The sequence below is a fragment of the Rhea americana genome, unplaced genomic scaffold (assembly GCF_003343005.1).
Source record: "Rhea americana isolate MKP2758 unplaced genomic scaffold, rheAme1 scaffold_69, whole genome shotgun sequence".
NCBI classification, from domain to species: domain Eukaryota; kingdom Metazoa; phylum Chordata; class Aves; order Rheiformes; family Rheidae; genus Rhea; species Rhea americana.
Window position 1 is genome coordinate 1,993,185 of NW_028186856.1, and position 20,326 is coordinate 2,013,510.

The 20,326-nt window shown below is 36.9% G+C and overlaps 1 protein-coding gene across 1 annotated transcript in view; it reads left to right on the forward strand.

The window, feature by feature from the left end:
* Positions 1-20,326, forward strand: part of CFAP54 (cilia and flagella associated protein 54) — a 120,729-nt gene that overhangs the window by 22,493 nt on the left and 77,910 nt on the right. Inside the window, exons 10-22 of the mRNA XM_085321225.1 lie at positions 829-921; positions 2,066-2,178; positions 2,293-2,461; positions 2,770-2,855; positions 3,451-3,585; positions 4,565-4,715; positions 9,006-9,064; positions 10,038-10,166; positions 10,867-11,014; positions 11,802-11,879; positions 11,962-12,083; positions 16,184-16,357; positions 20,083-20,175. Coding sequence (XP_085177351.1) covers positions 829-921; positions 2,066-2,178; positions 2,293-2,461; positions 2,770-2,855; positions 3,451-3,585; positions 4,565-4,715; positions 9,006-9,064; positions 10,038-10,166; positions 10,867-11,014; positions 11,802-11,879; positions 11,962-12,083; positions 16,184-16,357; positions 20,083-20,175 — 1,550 coding nt within the window. The remainder of the gene's footprint in view (positions 1-828; positions 922-2,065; positions 2,179-2,292; positions 2,462-2,769; positions 2,856-3,450; positions 3,586-4,564; positions 4,716-9,005; positions 9,065-10,037; positions 10,167-10,866; positions 11,015-11,801; positions 11,880-11,961; positions 12,084-16,183; positions 16,358-20,082; positions 20,176-20,326) is intronic.

Genomic DNA, 20,326 nt, shown 5'->3' on the forward strand with positions numbered 1-20,326 from the left:
CTATAACATATATCCCTAGAATATTTCAAATTAGTAACAAARTGCTTCAGGATTTTTGGAGGAGAGGTTTTGTGACGTAGCTTGTATGCTCATCTTATGTCTTTGGCTATCTACAGACCATTTATTTCTTTCCTGTTTTTGCAACTTTGCCAGCAAGAATATAAAAAAGCATTTAAAAATCTCTTACAAACACAAGAGGAATAATCTGTTCTCTGTTTTTGCTTTGGACAGAAAAAAAAAGTGAAGGGCTCTAATGGTAAAAAAGATTAAGATTAAAGCTTAAGAAAAATTCCAAATGATAAGGGTAAAGATGCACTGGAATGGATTACTGGATGATCTTGCAAGGTCTCCATGACTGGAGACATTTATAAAAACAGGATATAATAGCAGGTGTCAGGAATGATGAATGAACTTTCACSTGTTACCTGTGACCAGAGAGATGGACAGACTTGGGTGTCTTAAATTATGATCCATGAATCTCTAAGACCTCAGAGGTAGTCTGGGAGACGATTGGAAGCTAAAAAAAAACCCAAGAAGTGTAAACATGCAGTCCTATACTGGAGAAAGAAAGAACTGATAACCATTTGAAGTTTAGACTAATTCTTGTTCGGTTGTGAATGAAAACTGTGACAATACTGGATGATTCCTTCCAACATGTCTTTGCTAGCTATGGACTTTGCTAGCCATAGACTCAAAAATACATTATTAATAAAGTAATCTATAGAAACTAAATACACTTTAGMATGGTATTTTCTTGCTGTGATTACTGGCTAATTAAAACAAGTCAAATACAATATAAAATGATTTAACAAAATGTCTACATTAAAGGTGGAGTGAGCAGTACTGGTACTCAAGGAAGACACTGCACTGATCATTTTGGTATAAGTGCATCATCAACTCTTCTGCAGYTGATATTAAGAGGTAAACTAGTTTTGAATTTTCAAAGTATTCTATAARAAGTTGTGCAAATGTGTAATGAGCCAAATGCATTTTCATGTTAAGACCAGTCCTATGCATAAAGGGATTGAAAGTGCTGTCCTCTAGGGAATATGTTTATGAATATATATAATTCTAAGGCATTCAGAAGGGATTATATATAGATTTCACTAGGATTTCCCTACTACAATATTATTAAAATAGCATATAGGAATATGTGGATGTTATAGTAAATCTTATGCTGCTCAGCATAGCTGTTCATCTAGATATATTAATGTCCCTAATAATCATTTAAAGGCCAAATTCTGGTACCGGTGTCCTAGTATGTGCTTAAGGAAGAGAAGTGGCTGTAGTTACAAAAGGATTGCTGTAAGCTTGTTCAGAGCCTTAGACCAGTTCTTGTGCTGCTTCAGAACATAACAGCTATGTATTAGCTAAGTTGATGTTTCTAGCATCTTTCAGCCAGGTGACCCCGTGCCCAGGTGATCTGACAATGACAGTGGCATATTCTTAGGCTTGTGGAATGCTGCTGAGTATATTAGCTAAGACACTTGCTTTGAGTTCCAAGGGTCAGAAAATTGCTTTTCTGCCCTGCTATAGTTTKCATAAACTTGCAGAGTGAGAAAATAGGCTCCCTGTGTATACATACCCATTTTCAGGTATAGTAATGAGAAATGCTCACCTATCTTGCAATAAATTATTCATGTTTCTGTRCATAATTTTTACTAGATTGCTAGGAAGAGACATTTTGGGGAGATATCCACATTTAAACTTTCTCAAGCAGCCCCTTTTTGTAAGTCCTTTTTATCTTCATCAGAGCTACATTAATATCAGCAATAGTACAGCTTTTTTGAAATGTAGTGGAACATTGCAGATACATCATTATAGTTGTCTACAAATATATATTACAGSAAAATGATAAAGCCTTTGTATCTTGTTGAGTTATTAAGAAATCCTTCAAGATTATCCTCACTGTGCAAGAGAGTGTGGAATTTTACCTTTATATTTTTAAATACCCAAATTATTGTTAAATTTAAATTTTAAATTAAACTTCTGAATGTGTACATATATATATACACACACACACACACATATATATATATATGTAATATTTTTGTCATTATTGCAGGAGAAAATGCGGTGTCCGGAGATGCTGCTGTGAAATTTGTAAAATTTGCTTTCAGCTATGAAGAGTGGGATGTGTTTGATTCTTCTATTGGATTAGTTATTAATTTTCTTCAGGTAATCCTGATGCTATTTGCTCATTCTTTACATAGTCTTTTCTTAAGAGGGTAAGAAAGAGTATTCAATTTACATATTTTTAAGATAAACTCTGTTAATTGTTCTATCAATTAGGTTCAAGATGACCCAAGATGGAAGAAAGCAGAAATGGAACTCAAACTTCTTACAGTGATGCAGCCTTTAGTATTTCAAAAAAAACTGAAGCGTGGTTTTTCAGTCAATGAAAATAATATCAGAGAAGCTGGCATGCCTTCTGGTTCTGGAAAGAAACAARCGTTAAGAAGTGAGCATTGTCCAGTTATAGCTGTACTTACATTTCAAATATTGTTGCATCAAGATTTTTTTTTAAGAAACTGTGTAATACCATGCATACAGTACTCTCTGACAAAAGCTAATTGAGAAATTATAACCAACAGAATTTTGTTGTATTTTCCTTCATTTGCCAAAACTTGACTTTAAACTAGAGCTGGCATAAATTGGTATGTCTCAGTTCACTCAGATTTTTTTCAAACATAGACTTTTAACAACAAAAAAAAAWTCCTACCTTTCTTTTTCTCCTTTTTCTTTTTTTCCTATAAACGTTGAATGTAGAGGGATCTGTAAAGTATGGAGAGCCATCTGATGATCTTATCGTTTTGGCAACAACAGTGTTTTCCTGTATCTGTACGTCTAAACAGGTATAACAGAATTAGAGATATTTCTTCTGATTGAATCATTGAGTCTGTAATGAATATATATAATTGAAGGGCAAAGGAGTCAGGTGCAGTTAACAAACTAAATGAAAATAGCAAAAATGAAAAATGTATCCATAAATAATGGATACATCCGTAAAATGTGTATCTGTCAATGCAAAGTAAAACTTACTAATTCAGATCTCATTCTGCAAATATTTAARTATAATAATTAAAAAATTCCCAAGGTTAGTATAATTTTAAGTAGCATATAGTTTCCCCAAGTATAGTGATTATTATAACATTTCATAGATAGTTAATTTCCTTGTTTCTCCCATGTCATTTTAATCTCACTGCTTTCCCAATTTCAATGGCTGTTAGCAACTCAACAGTGAAAAAGGAAATATTTAAATAAATTATTCCAGCACCTTTTGTTTTATTGGGAGAAGACAGGTGTGGTTGCTGTACCAGGAATTGCTTTTAAAAAAAGATATTAAGTTTTCAAAATGTTGCCATCCCTTATAAGGAAGTTAAAGATGAGTTTTTATGTATCGGTTATACSTATGTTTGTACAATTGAGATAATTTTTTTTTCTTTCTAGAATCTCCAGCCTGACAAAGAAATACTTGTTGATGTAATAACATTTTTGTGGCAGAAGTGTAAAGCAGGACTTCAGCGAATCCAAATGAGTGGAAGTGACTATTTAAAATATATCCACAAATACAAGGCTTACAAAGTACTCCTTTATTATAATATATTTCTCTTACTATAACAGACTGCACTCATATTAAAACTAAGATAAAATAAAAGTCTCAAGTTATAGTACATTTTCATGTACACGAGTGCAAATCTCGTTCACTGAAAATGTGAATTGTAATGTCTGTCTTATACAGTTTAACCCCCTCTCCCACCAAGTGAATAAGTGCCATGGTATCTCTTAGCCTTTTCCCAGTATCATAACACATTGTCTGCAAGTGAGCCATGATAAAAAGTATCTAAGTTAGTGAAAGCTTTTGGGCATGATGTAAGGAGAAATATTTGGTGTGTTTTGGGGAAAATATACATATAATGGAAGAAAGTTCCCTAGATTCTGTTTGAAGGAAGTGGCAAAAACCTTAGAGCTTAATAGGAGGGTAGGAAATCAGCAGGATTTAGCCCGCTGGATAAAGCCACAGCTTTAGCTGGAACTTTTCCTTAGACTAAGAGGCTTTTGGTGAAATGCAGTCTTCTGAAGGGTAAGTTACAGTAGCTTCTCAGGGCTGCCAGTAAACAGTTAATGCTGACTGACCGGTTCTCTGGAATAGTGCATTTTGTGGCCCTAATGTGTATAACATAATTGCTGAGAAATTCATCAGAACGTAAGTTACAATTACTTTCTCCAGTGCATAGGCCAGGAACATTCAGGATATAGGATTTTATCCGTTTATAGGATTTTTGTATACAGTTGGGGATAAACGAGAGCTAAATGACCAAATGTGCTGCAAGGCTTACCTCAGTATGACAAAGTATAAAGTTTTGCCTGTAGAACACTCATAAACCTATTCTAAAATAATTTTTTAAGAAAGCTTGTTGTATGAAGAACTAGATTCAGCAACAGGTCAGCRTCTGAGTCTGGTGGCATTCAAAAAAAAGTGAAATACAAGAAAGGAGTGGCATATGGTCATGTTTCAAGAGTTTAACTCTTTCTTGATTCTTTTTTCTTTTTCCTTTTTCAGTGGGTTCATGTACTTTGGATAATAAATGAAGTAATTCAGAAGACTAGCGTAGCAGACACTAATGTTGTCATGCTAGTAGAGATAACCTTACGTCTAACTGCAATATTGGAAAACGTAGCAGATTGTGCACATAAATCTGGGAGGAAAGCAGGTAAAGCTTTCAAGAAAAATTTAGGCTAAAAAAAGTAATTTTCTTTCATGARTGACTTGGCTTTTAAAGATTGGAAGTTTTCTTACTTGAAAATGTTGACAAATGTGCATATTCAAAACTATTGTAAATAGATTGTTGACAGTGGAATGTTAATTTTTTGTAAATACTATTTCATCCTTAATCAGATCTAATAAAGCCTACTCTTCTAAGGAAGTAATTTACATTTACTGCTCTACTGAAATAATCTCAATTGGAGTAACATCTTTGACCCACCCTCCCTACAATTCTTTTCTATGTTTTTTAGCCCCTCCACAGTATCCTCAGATCACTCATATGCTCTCTGAACATTGACCAGACGTACTGTGGCCTATTTGGAGCGTACATGTGCTGGTTGACTAGTGGTAGGGCAAACAGARGAGGAAAATACTGAGGTCATACTGAAGCTTTTGCGTTTTACTTCTCTACACACGTACTGATTTTTGTGTAGAAGTTTTATTGTCTTTCAGATTGAATTTGGCTGACAAGTTATTGAGATATAATGTAGTCACATTAACCAGATTTCCTTACAGAACTTGGTTAAAATACTGTAAAATATGAATATTTGGATATACTTTTAAAAGTTCTGTTATTATTATGATGTATGAATTGTATTTCTCACAATTAATTATAATAATTAGAGAGTAGATTTTAAGGAGGCTTTTAAAGGATATATAGGAATAGAAGAAAATGACAATATCTTTTACTTTTTTTGACAATAAGAGAAGCTTGGAGCAGTAATGTTCTGTTATAAGGTAGAGTGGGTATTGTTTCCTGTTGATGTTATAAAAGTCATGCCATTCTGATGGCAATTGAATGAAACTTCCTTGCAGCATGACTATTCTACGTTCAGTTTAAATATTTCTTTTTTGGAGGAAAACAGTAGTAGTTAGGAGTCTCTGCTCAAAGTAGATTGAGGAAAAGCCAGTCAAATGCATGTTTATGCTGAGAGGAAGAGTCTTGTCATTGAATGAATGCTGAATAAAGTAGTTTTGAGTGGTCACGAGAAAGAGCCAATGAGCAAGTGGAAATAAATGGACAAAGCAGGTAAAAGAGCACAAGAGGGACTGGAAGATCATCCCTGTGAAGAGGACAAAAAATGAATTTCTCTCAGCAAAGAGTTCACAGGAAAGATGGCAGAGACATTGCCGTTTGTTGCCTGGAAGGGAAAATAGAGTTCTGGGTACATTCTTTATAAATAAAAATAAGTTAATCAATCCATGTAACTGAATTGAATACATATATATAAATTCAATTTATATATAATAAATATATATTTGAATATATAAGAATATATATCATAAATATGAATTTATATATCATAAAAATATGATCTCACACATGAGGCCTTCTATAGACAGCTGGAGGTAGCCTCACGAGCACAGGCCCTGGTTCTCATGGGGGACTTCAACCACCCTGACATCTGCTGGARGGACTACACAGCAAGGCACAAGCAGTCCAYGAGGCTCCTGCAATGCATTGATGATAACTTCTTGTCACAAATGGTGGAGGAGCCTACGAGGAAGGGTGTCCTGCTGGACCTTATCCTTACCAACAGAAAGGGACTGGTTAGAGATGTGAAGGTTGGGGGTAGCCTTGGCTGCAGTGACCACGAGATGGTGGAGTTCAGGATCCTGCAGGGAAGAAGTAAGGCAACAAGCAGGATTGCAACCCTGGACTTCAGGAGAGAGGACTTCTGACTCTTCAGAGACCTAATTGGAGGAATCTCATGGGTTAAGGCCCTAGAAGGAAGGGGAGTCCAGGAGAGCTGGCTAGTATTCAAACATTACTTCCTCCAAGCTCAAGAGCGGTGCATCCCTCTGAGTAAGAAGTGCAGCAAAAGGGGCATGAGACCTGCATGGATGAGCAAGGAGCTCTTGGCCAAATTCAAACAGAAGAAGAAAATACACAGAATGTGGAAGAGGGGACAGGCTACCTGGGAGGATTATAGGAATGCAGTCAGAGTATGTAGAGATGCRGCGAGGAAGGCTAAGGCCCAGCTGGAACTGAGTCTGGCAAGGGATGTCAAGGACAATAGGAAAGGCTTCTTCAAATACATCAGCAGCAAGAGGAGGACTCGGGAAAATGTGAGCCCACTGCTAAATGGAACAGGGGCCCTGGTGACAAGGGATACAGAGAAGGCAGAATTACTGAATGCCTTTTTTGCTTCAGTCTTCACTGCTAAGGGTAGCCCCCAGGAATCCTGTAGCCTGGACGTGAGGGAGAGAGTCTGGAGAAGGGAAGACTTTCCTTTGGTTGAGGAGGAAAGGATTAGAGACCTTCTGGGCAGGTTAGACATCCACAAATCTATGGACCCGGATGGGATGCACCCACGGGTACTGAGGGAGCTGGTGGATGTTATTGCTAGGCTGCTCTCCATCATCTTTGAAAGGTCCTGGAGAACTGGAGAGGTGCCTGAGGACTGGAAGAAAGCCARTGTCACTCCAGTCTTCAAGAAGGGCAAGAAGGAGGACCCAGGCAACTATCGGCCAGTCAGCCTCACCTCCGTCCCTGGAAAAGTGATGGAATGGAACAGCTCATTCTAGATGTCATCTCCAGACATATGGAGGAAAAGAAGGTGATCAGGAGTAGCCAGCATGGATTCAGCAGGAGGAAATCATGCTTAACCAATCTGATAGCCTTCTATGATTGAATAACTGGCTCGGTAAATGAGGGCAGAGCAGTGGATGTTGTGCACCTTGACTTCAGCAAGGCTTTTGACACTGTCTCCCATAACATCCTCCTAGAGAAGCTCAGGAAGTGTGGGTTAGACGAGCGGACAGTGAGGTGGATTGAGAACAGGTTGAAAGGCAGAGCTCAGAGGGTCGTCATCAGTGGCACAGAGTCCAGTTGGAGGCCGGTGGCTAGTGGCGTTCCCCAGGGCTAAGTACTGGGTCCCAYCCTGTTCAACTTTTTCATCAATGACCTGGATGAGGGGACGGAGTGTCTCCTCAGCAAGTTTGCTGATGACACCAAGCTGGGAGGAGTGGCTGACACACCTGAAGGCTGTGCTGCCCTTCAGAGAGACCTGGACAGGCTGGAGAGCTGGGCAGAGAGGAACCTCCTGAGGTTCAACAAGGGCAAGTGCAAAGTCCTGCACCTAGGGAAGAATAACCCTAGGCACCAGTACAAGCTTTGGGCTGACCTTGTGGAGAGCAGCTCTGCAGAGAAGGACCTGAGAATGCTGGTGGATGACAAATAGACCGTGAGCCAGCAATGTGCCCTTGCGGCCAAGAAGGCCAATGGTCTCCTGGGGTGCATTAGGAAGAGTGTTGCCAGCAGGTCGAGGGAGGTGATCCTGCCCCTCTTCTCAGCCCTGGGGAGGCCTCCTCTTGAGTACTGTGTCCAGTTCTGGGCTCCCCAGTACAAGAGAGMCMTGGAGCTACTGGAGAGAGTCCAGCGTAGGGCTACAAAGATGATCAGAGGGCTGGAGCACCTGCCCCATGAGGAACGTCTGTGAGAGCTGGGCCTGTTTAGCCTGGGGAAGAGAAGACGGAGGGGGGATCTTATCAATGTGTACAAGTACCTGAAGGGAGGGTGTCAAGGGGATGGGGCCAAACTCTTTTCAGTTGTCCCGTGTGACAGGACAAGAGGCAATGGGCAGAAACTGAAGCACAGGAAATTCGACATGAATGTGAGGGGGAATTTCTTCCCTGTGAGAGTGACGGAGCCCTGGAGCAGGTTGCCCAGAGAGGTTGTGGAGTCTCCTTCTCTGGAGATGTTCAAGGCCCGCCTGGATGCAACCCTGTCTAACAARCTCCAGGTGACCCTGCTGGGTGGGGAGGTTGGACTAGATGATCTCCAGAGGTCCCTTCCAACCTTACTGATTCTATGATTCTATGATTTAAAATAATCCTATAAATTAAATTAACATTTTAAACATTTGTGATTCAGATAAAAATAGATTTAAATTAGCTAAAATGAAAAATAGATACGGCCATTACAACTATGTAAGGAACTAAGAGATTAGTCCAAGAATTAGACATTGACTTTGATCTAATATTGCTGTGAAATATAGTGAACATTTTGAAATACTATAATATTGGAGAATCATGTACTAAATTAGTATAATTGTACATATATAGCTATCATGTTTAAACCTTGAGAAGTTSTTCGACAAATGTTGTAATTATCTCTCATAGTCAAGTACTGAATAACTGAATTATTGGCAGAGTCTTCAGTTAGAGGTAATCAAATGCTACTAAATTTATCAGAGTTCATTTTCATTCTATGATTTTTTTTCCTATGTAAAAGAAGAAGGAAGTGCCTCTCTTTCACAAGATGAAACCTGTGACATTCCTGAAATACTGATGGTAATATCTAATTCATTTTCATTATTAACACATTTTGAATAACACAAGAGCATTTATTTCCACCAGAAGTTTTTTCATAGAGTTTTGTATTTAATTTTATAAAGTTAAATGTTTATAATGTTTTGTACAATTATACTGGTGCAGAGGAAAAAACAAAGATATTTTCCAAATCAATTTCTGAGAGGCTTTGTATGGTCTGTTATAGTCATCTGTGATACAGAAGAAATTTTATTTGAAATCCTTTTATGGCAGGATCGTATTGCTTTCCATTGTATGTTCTTTTTCATATTGTGTTATGCCAACACATAGCACCATGTTTAAAAGATTTAATAACACTTTTTATAATATTACACAAACTTTACTTCATTTAGGGAAATATTTTGCATTGTGCCTTTTTTGTTTATTTTATTAGGGTGGTATGAAATAGGTAGAATATCCTGAGAGTCCTTTGTTCAGTGCTCAGAACTTTACAGAGGTATCCAATCAAATAGTTCAATATTACCCACTGAAATAACAYAAGAAAGAAGACATGCATTAGTCTGAGGGTTCAGAAATTTTGGCAGTATTATGTCTTACATATATGGAAAAGTTTTAATTCAGCAATAATCTACTTGAAATGCTGATTTTCTTAATAACTTCTAACAGAACATTATAAAATTGCCTGTGAAAAATACTATATTTGTAAACTTAATTCTCTAAGTTCAGTTGCACTCTGCTATAACCTTATTTTTTGAGTTGATGTTTTTTTTGAAAGCTTAAGGAAAATCAGTCCTAAATTAATTAAAAATGACTTGAAATTGAAAACATCAATATTAGTATAAGAAACATGGGGAACAGAGCCTGTCTAAGGAGTATTTGGAAAAGTTTTAACTGCAAGGGTTAATAATAATTACACTTTTACTTTTGTTAGTGCATATTATAGCTTTTAATGTTATCCACTGCAATGTATTCATTTCTATTTGTTTTCATTCAGAAAAGCCCTATAGAACAATTGCAAGTTGCTTATGAAAGCCTTGAAAAAGCAATTAATGGAATGAATAGATGTCGCTTAATGACTCTTCTACCAGATGGAAAATCAATATTTGACAGCTGCTGTACAAAGGTAGAGTCTGCAATAAGTTACATTGCAACAAAATTTATAAACAGTGTATAGAATGTTGATTACAGAAAACTTGTGTTTTCTTCATACATAGAAATCTTAGCATTATCAAATCTCATCTTTCTGACCCACATAAGAGGGGATGGAGAAAAGAAATCTCTCTAGAAGAGATAGCATTTTCTCATTCAATAATGAACTATAAAGTCTTTTAGTTTTTTTTTGTAATTTTATTTTGGGAGTAATTGTAGTTTGTATCTTTTTTCTAAGTTGTAAAGCAGAAATCCTTTTTCATATTTATTGCTTGCAACTGTTCATTATTAAAATTATTTCTGGCCATTGGAGGGAATTCAGATTTTCTAAACAGTATTATTTTACATCAACATGATCTGCACGATCTTTGATTTGTGGATTGCTGGACACAACAAACCAAAATTTTCTACATTTCTGGATTTATTATTAATGCTTTTTCCTATTGATTCTCGGTTTTCATCTGGCTTTCTCTGTCCATTATCCATGCTATTTTGTCTAGTCATTCTCCTTCATCTATGCTTAATTGAATGACCGCATTCTGCATGATTATGACATTTTTTGGAGTGTTTCTCAATTTGCTGAGGTAATAATATCAAATAATAATACAAGATAAATGTAATGAACTATTTGGTATAAATCTCTGTTTGTTTGATTCCTATTTTCAATTTATTAGGTGGACCTAGATGGCCAGAATTTGAATTTGTCTTTAGGATGGGATAAGGATAAACCAGAAGCAGGTAATAGTTTTGTAATAGATCTACACTTGGAGCTTATTCAGGCCCAGCATCGAGTAGCTGTGAAACTTCTTAAACTGATACAAGGTAGGTTTCAGTAAAGCTAAATAATTTTCATAGATCAGAATCTTGATTAGAGTCCTCTGCTAGTATGTTTTGTAATGCTAAGCTATAAAGGAGTATCTGCTTTCWGAAGTCTAGCCAATGTAGGGCAATTTGTATACCACGTAAGGTCAGAAATTGCAAGTTTTAGATTTACCATACAATACTAGTCTATAATCTATACTCAGTCAGCAGGAGTTAAACATTGCTTACCACTACTGGATTTGATTCCAAGACAGTTTATTTTGATATTTTGGTTGTAATATGAATTGCTATAGTGTCAATAAGAGAACTGGGAGATGCTCTGTTTTGTTCTGTAATGCTAATTTTCTCTCTAGGGAAGGAGACTTGAATATTTTATTTGATGCTCTTTGTGATCTCAATTTCTATTCCTGTAAAGTTGTCCGTATCGCTTCTGAGTGATACTCCATGCTGCTGCTGAATTCCTCCTGAAAAAACTATATTTGATTTCCTATTCCTTTTTTTTTTTTTTTTTTTTTAATAAAAGCTAGTATTAGCCTGACACTGGAGGGTTCCCTCCATGATAACAAGATCCCTCTTTTGCTGTGATATTAACATTACTACTAAAGGTGGTACAGCATGATTGTGGAATTCTTTTACTGGTATGATCACTCTGAGAAATTCTATTGAGTCAAACAAAAGAGCAAGAGATGGAGCAGAGCTTTAATACAGAACTGCATAGTAACCCCTCAATGTAATTTGTTTAATAGCAGTGTCAGAATGAATAACTCAGAATTTCCTTCCCACATAGGTGTTCAAAAGGATGACAGAAATCTGAAGTCTAACAAATTCCATAGGAAGAATTTAAAAGATTGTCCTTATTTAACAGGTAATGCTTATTAATTAAGATTTAAGAAATTTAATACGTGATTTTTACTATTTTATAAATGTCTTCAGTATCTTTTTTACAGAGACAGCTATATTGAAAAAAATAAAAAAGAATAAGTTATCTAGAGCAATATTTTTGATGCAAAAGGCTTCACAGATGTTCCCTAAAGAGTTAACCACCTCTTCTCAAAGGCATCTACTTGAGGTAATAAAAAAAAATTCGTTRCAGTAGAAATTCTTTATCATTATCACAGTTTTTCATGTTCTGTATAATTAGGACTTGGATTACTCCTTGCAAAAGGAAAAAAATAGAAAAAGTTGGGGGACATTGAGTTAACTGTTTTAGCTTCTGTTTATGAAACTTTCTCTGAAAAGTTTTGTTATGATGAAAGAATAAAGGAACTTAAAACAAGAATAGCGCATATCCTCAAATTTTGTACATATGTGCAGACTGCAGGAAACTTGAAAGAGATTATCTTTTTTTTCTATACCTAATTGCCCTGACTTACAGATACGGATGTATACTGTGCCTATTGTCATAAAAATTTCCTTCTTCTCATCACAACCTTCTTACATTGTTGTTTTTCCGAAGTCTATAAATTTTCTTAGATTATGTTGGCTAGTGACAGTGAGATGGGCTTTATTTGATTTTTATTAAATAAACAGCTTAGAAATCAGATATTTTGCAGTTTATTGAGATTAAAAATAGATTCTTCATGGGCTCATTCAAAGTCTTTGAAATCAATGGGAGTCTCTCCATGGAGCTTAATGAAATTTGTACCAACATCTGTCCATTAAAATATCTTGCTTATCAGTAGAGCACAAAATTTGTTTATAGCATGTTCAAAAGATAATGAAATCTGAAATTTTCACTATATTATACATGGAAAGATATTTTAAATAAGAAGTTACTAGAAAATGTTGTTTTCTTTTAAGTGCTACAAATTTGGAAGCATGATAAAACACACATCCTTTATGTTAGAATAATAAAAAAATCAGTAAGACATACATTAAAAATCTCTTTCCTGTATTCTTGTAAAATAGGTGACATTTATGAATATTAGATATAGTGATGTGGTATTAAAGTTGTTCCAGTAATCACCAGTGAAGACATATAACCAAGTGCCAAGAACTACATGGTTGTCTCAGACATTGGATAAGATCTTATACTATCCTTCACTGTATTTTTGTTTTGTCTCTCTGCTTTTTCCGAGAGAATGGAGTAGGTAAAAGAATATCATACATTTGCAGCCACTTGCCTGAAAATGTCAGAATTTGTCTGGACAACCTTAGCATGGTCTTCTTAGATATTTGTACTATGAATAAATTTAATTATCATCAATTAGTTTTCCTCCTTGAGATGGACAGTGCTCACTTCRTGACAGCAGATGCATATTTTTTCATGCTTATATGTAGTGGTTTTTGCCCTTTTTACCATAAAACATCCAAGAGCTGCATATAGAATTACGCACAATCACAGAAACGCAGTCTTTTCTAGAAGATTTAGTACAGTATTCTATCAGTCTACACTTTGAAACAAGAAAGTACTATTTTTGCATTTTATTGTTGGGGAAATGTACAAGTAATCTAGCCTCATGTGGTAAACCACTGGGCAAATGTTGAATCTTCTGATTCATGTGTCCACTCACCCAAGCTTACCTGTTCAAACTACTGGGTGCCCTTCATTTTGGTTGATTATTTCTTGCAGTTGTTTTCAATTTTCTTTCCTGCCCTGTATGTCCAGTTGGAAATCCAAGTCTTTATAGAGTTGGGTACACGGATGGTTCTTGTTGGCTAGCAGTAAAACTTAATTTATGTGATTAAGGTRATATCACAGAGGAAGTCTGTGGCAAAGGCAGGGATAAAATGTGGTTTGTTATAATGACATTTGGCTTCCTCAACCATAAGATTATTCTTTCTCTTCTTGCAGTACTACCACATTCATTATCTTCCAAGTTCTGGAATTAATGAAGCATAGGTCATTCAGTACCAGTCTCAGTCACAACACTATCTTTATCTGTCCCTGGAGCAGTTCYATCTTTTCACTAATAAGAAATATGTCATGGAGGAAAAATGGGGCTGTGATTTTTTTTTTAAATTAAAAATTGTATGATAATACAGCTCTCTACAAAGACATATGATTTTAAGAAAGCAATGAAGTTCCTATTTACTGATGGCAGAAGTTGAAAGGTTGTGTGGGGGTAAGAGTCACCCCATATCTTGTTCTGTATCTCATATTCTTCCTTAAATATTTACTACTAGGGTGGAGGTCAGCCCTGACCTAACGGAGGAGGGAGTGTGCTGAAGTGAGGGCCTGTGCAAATGCTTAGCTGTATGATGTGATTAAGGCTCTGTTAAATCTTAGTTCCTTATTTCATTACAAATCTATGGCTGGTTTTTGATTATTTTTGGAGATGAGGTACAAGGCTAAGTGAATCTTTGATCTGAACCAGTATGGCTGTTTTTTTACAGCCTTATAAGTACATATACATTTTTTCTCATGTTATTAAGATTACTATAATGATGTGAATTGTCCACATGAATGTTCCCGCGTCGTTGTTATAGATTTGAAGTCTAGTATTCTCCAGCATTAATTTCTCTTCTGGACTTAAACAGTCCTGGTGCTGAAAAACTCATTTCATTTGCAATACAGCTTGGTATGAGGAAACAAGGGGCTGTTACGGTGCAAGACTGTAGGACTCTCAGTGTATAACCAATAGCTTGGGGTTTCCTTCTTCAGCATATTCCTCAGACTCAGTTCAGCCTAAACCATTGGTCCAGAGACCGACTACATGGAACTATAAGGTATCAAATAAAACTCCTAAGTGTAGGAAAACTTTGTGTCTCTCTTCTCCCAAAATAATGTAATTCATCCAAAGCATCCCCAGTCTCTTTGTCTCTGGGAGCTGGCCCTTTTAGCTTTGATTTGCACTGAAGGGCAGGCACAAGTAAAGAAGTAAACATAAGAAGTTCTTAACATGAAGTGCCAAAGTTAAGTTTCTCCTAAACTGATGAAGCAAGGAAGGTAAAGAAATCTAACAAGTATTTGCCATTCAATCCAGTTAGATAATGTTGTTTACTGATCCCCAGCCAAAAGATCACATAATCACTATGTTCAGGAGGCCCTCATGTTTTGGGAAGAGACTGATATTGTTGTGCCAAAATTGGGTTCTTTTACCTGATGTGCAAGCAAGCAGTAGACACATAGAGTCAAGATATTTGTTTGTTTCATTTCTGGGCAGAGATGGGTGCTAGGTAGTAGATCCGCAAAGCTAGCATACCTTGTCTTTTTCTCATTCTTTATTTATATATACACTTTTTGGGAAGTACTTTATACAAATTTTATTGGTTACAGTTTTATCACATCACATATTCACTCCGTGCTTGCTCTTTAACATGCCTATTAATTAGCATAGGAAGTGGAGAAGAAGGTGGCAACATCATTATCGTGTCATTATCGTCTCATTATTCAGTTAGGGGAGTGTAATTTAATATGTTAATAAGCCTTAATGAACTTACAGGTTACCTTGGGTTATTCTGCTGTTTTTGTTTTGTCGACTTCTCACATTCATCAAAGAGCTGTGGTTTCCTCAAGGTTGTTTGGCTGGAACTGGTTGTCCTTCTCATTACTTTTTATGATATCCTCTCTCCCTTGTAATTGAGTCCTGTTAACTATTTGCAGGGTTTCCACAGTATTGTTCACACAATATTAATGGAGAAGGCTGGCAGTTAAGACTGTCAGTCAACTCTCAGTTCTCTCAGGCTAACTAAGAAAAATGGCATAGCCCTACTTTTTCAGGCCTGTGTTCTTTTTGCTTTTCTTTATTTCTAGATTTAATTTATTTTATCTGTTTATGGAGTCCAGAAGATCAGTCTTCCTTCCCACTTCCACAAATCCTTCAGAAATTCCAAAGATTAGGTCTCCAACTCCCTCCTAAAGAAGAATTAGTTTTTTGTGTCTTATTGGAGCTAATCACAGGTCACCACCAATTTCTAATCAATGTTAGTAGCAGTCCTTTTACCTGTAGGTTCTTCTGAACTTGGCAGTTCCTCGATCCTACCTCTCTCATGTGAACTCTGCATTTCTTTTATTGTACATTGTGAAATTTATCTGCATATGTAAGGCTTATACAAAGTACCATTGATTCTACTCTGAGGTGTTACAGGGTATGAAAATCTATACAAAGCTTTCTGTATTGCAGTGATTTTTTTTTTCTTATAAGRTCATTTTGAAAGTGATCTATAAATACAAAATCTATCCAGTTCTTACTTTTAATTATTTTTTCCTTTTAATTTAAATCATAGGAAGCACTAACTTTAATTGAACAAGTTGAAGCTGAACAGAGTACATTGTATCGCAGTCTAAAAGAAGTTATGAACAGCAAGAAAAAAAGCAAAACTCCTCCTCCTCCTATATTACTTTCTAGATCACATTGCTCCATGATATTTAAACCAGCTCCGTTCTCTTCAGATGTTCAGGTAATGTTTTTTGTAATGATTGCGTAAGAAATATATCAAACAATATACAAAGAACTAAAGTAGTTTCAGTAATGGTGTCATCACAATTTTCTCTACCATTCTTGAGAAGGTTATGTTATCCAAATTTAATTAATTACGTGTTTTATTCCTGTGTCAATGATGAGTCACTGTTTTGATCTTCACATTTACATGCTACTTTCTTCATCTCATACATAAAGTTCTTTTTGTTTTTCACTCATTTACCCTACTTGCTAAAAGCTCATTCTCTTGGTTAGGAGCAGACATACCTCTAGTCACTCTCTGAAGGGCTCTAATTGCATCATGTGATGCAAGAATGTACCTTATCTGTTAATGAAGAGTTAAAGTACTGTAGTTCAGCCCTGAAATCTGCATCTACCTTCTAAACACCTAGAATCACAAAATCAGCTGTGAGATCAGACCAGGTTGCTCAGAGATTTATCCAGTCAGTTCTGGAAAACATCTAAGGACTAAGACTGCACAACTTTTCTGGGTAACCTGTTCATAGGGTGAAAACGTTTTCCTTATATACAGTTGGAGCCTCTCTTGTTTCAATTTATCTCTGTTGTTTCTCATCCTCCTACAGTGCACCGTTGTAAACAGTCTGGCTCCATCTTCTTCATAATCTCCCTGTAGGCACTGGGGGACTGCTGTTAGGTCCCTCCCTTTGCCTCTCCAAAGACATCTCTTCTCCAGGCTGAATTAGCTCAGCTCTCTCAGCTGCACCTTGCAGGGCCGGTGCTCCAGCTCCTAGCCATCTTGGTGGTCCTCTGCTGAAATCACTCAAGTTGATCAACATCTTTCTTGTTAAAAAGATGGGCAGGGGCCCAAAACTGGCCACAGTATCTAGGTATAGTCTAACAAGTGCTAAACAGAGAGGGATAATCACGTTCCTCAGTCTCCTGCAGATCATGTGACTGTGTACTCACTCTTTTCCTCCAGATCATTGATATTAAACAAGGCAGGTTTCAGGAAAGAGCCCTGGAGTACTCCACTTCTTATTGTCCTCCAGGTAGAATATGATCCAATAACAACTACCCTTTAAGTCTGACTTTCCAATCTGCTTTTTACCTACTTAGTTGTTCTCTTACCCATACATATCATCCTGACTTGGATACAAGAATACTGGGAAACAGTGTCGAAAGCCTTGACAAAGCCAAGGTAAATAACATCCACTGCTCTCCCCTCATCCACAAATCCAGTCATTTTGCTTTAGTCTTGGTTAATCCATGCTGACTGTTCACCACCTTCTTCATGTGCACAGAAAGTATTCCAAAAGGTTGAGGTATGAAAAATCCACTAGCTGCAGTTTATTGAGAAAGAACTTTTCACAGAGATTTTGCAAACTACTTTGAAATAACAGTATGCTTATGTGTATAAGAAGAGTGGAAACTCAAATCGTATTAATAGTGCAAAGAACCTTTCTGTGAAGAATTGTTTTATAACTTATAGTTTTATTACAGTTTGATTAGTGAATTGCAAACAAATTACTCTGGGAAAGGTTCTTCCTTTTTAACCCTGATGAACATGAGATAATAATTAAAAAAAAAATCTATAGTAGTTCATCTTTTTTAGTAAACATTCATTCGTTTTGTTCTGTGTGGGACAGTGCATATAACAGATTGGACCACTAGATGGTGAAATGTGCTTATTATTCTTGTATTTTGTGACTACATATTCTCGGAGATTTTTTTTTTAAAGATATGCATAGCTGTTGAAAGAACATGAAAAGTTTTTTTAAATGAGGAACTTCTTAATTGAAAACAGAATACTTATGATTTAWTTAGATGTATGCAATTCTTTCAATAAAAGTCAAAATACCTTGGAAATTTGCTAATCTTAAAATTATTCATTTGCTGAAAATAATCTCCTGTATTTCAACATTTCATTCTGAAAAGCCAATCAGGATACATTGTGAGACAAATCATGTATATTACTAGAAAAATGAACATTTCACCCGTTCAGAATTTTTAGATGTTGATAAATGACCTCATTTGCCCAACCTGAAGTCTGTTTGAAGGTCTACTGAAAGTAAATTGACTTAGTACAGTTCCTAGTGGAAGAAGTTTAACACAAAGAGAACTTAATCAGATGTATTACTTATTGAAATCTGAGGGCCCAGTTCTGCAGTGAAGAAATCAGAATTAGTTTTCATATTTGATCGGATTCTGAGCCAGGAATGTATACTTACATTCTTACTTGCTAAAAGATATTGAAAAAATGTAGGTAAGATACCCAATGAGATTATCATAAGCTCTGTGGTATTAAAAAAACCTATTGATTTCAACAGAAACTAAGAACATTCCTTATTTATAGAATATTGCTAGATGTATATCTGCCTTTCTGTTATCTGCTTTTAAGCATTTGTCCTCAAATGATTTGCTGAATCAGAATCTGTGGCCTGTGGCTAGTGGCGTTCCCCAGGGCTCAGTACTGGGTCCCATCCTGTTCAACTTTTTCATCAATGATCTGGATGAGGGGACGGAGTGTCTCCTCAGCAAGTTTGCTGATGACACCAAGCTGGGAGGAGTGTCTGACACACCTGAAGGCTGTGCTGCCCTTCAGAGAGACCTGGACAGGCTGGAGAGCTGGGCAGAGAGGAACCTCCTGAGGTTCAACAAGGGCAAGTGCAGAGTCCTGCACCTAGGGAAGAATAACCCTAGGCACCAGTACAAGCTTTGGGCTGACCTTGTGGAGAGCAGCTCTGCAGAGAAGGACCTGRGARTGCTGGTGGATGACAARTWGACCRTGAGCCAGCAAKGTGCCCTTGYGGCCAAGAAGGCCAATGGTCTCCTGGGGTGCATTAGGAAGAGTGTTGCCAGCAGGTCGAGGGAGGTGATCCTGCCCCTCTYCTCAGCCCTGGKGAGGCCTCCTCTTGAGTACTGTGTCCAGTTCTGGGCTCCCCAGTACAAGAGAGMCMTGGAGCTACTGGAGAGARTCCAGCGTAGGGCTACAAAGATGATCAGAGGGCTGGAGCACCTGCCCCATGAGGAACGTCTGTGAGAGCTGGGCCTGTTTAGCCTGGGGAAGAGAAGACGGAGGGGGGATCTTATCAATGTGTACAAGTACCTGAAGGGAGGGTGTCAAGGGGATGGGGCCAAACTCTTTTCMGTTGTCCCGTGTGACAGGACAAGAGGCAATGGGCAGAAACTGAAGCACAGGAAGTTCGACATGAATGTGAGGGGGGAATTTCTTCCCTGTGAGAGTGACGGAGCCCTGGAGCAGGTTGCCCAGAGAGGTTGTGGAGTCTCCTTCTCTGGAGAGCTTCAAGGCCCACCTGGATGCAACCCTGTCTACCATGCTCCAGGTGACCCTGCTGGGTGGGGAAGTTGGACTARATGATCTCCAGAGGTCCCTTCCAACCTTACTGATTCTATGATTCTATGAATCTTATGTCAACTTTAGAAGAATACCATCATGAAGATCAAATAGGGGCTCTGTATGACTTTAAATCTGTAGGATGTCCTAGAAGGTCCATGATTTGGGATATTGATCTATATTGATGGCATAATGGAGAAACATCAGTTTTTATTGTACTATACCTCTTTTCTGGCAAAATCAGTTGATCTCTTTTTATAGTGCAATTAGTCTATTAATTGTTAGAACTAGAATTTTGCAGAGATCATTTAAAAAATTAATATATTCTACATTAGACAAAAGTTGAAAATGATATATAACAACTAATTATGCTTTCATTTTCTTTGAAGGTTTCATGGTACAGTATTTTGGGCTGTGTAGCAGCAGGAAGTAATATGAAAGTAAGGTTAAATAACAATAAACTTCCAAATGCAGGAGAAGAGGTAAGACAGAGAAAAAACTGATGCAGATTATTTTCTCTTCTTAAAAGACTCTATTAACTTTCTAGATGGATACATCTGATATGTTTCCAAAATTTTTTTAATCATGTAGCTGGCCAAGCCTTTGACAAACCTTTTGATCTTTATTTGAAGT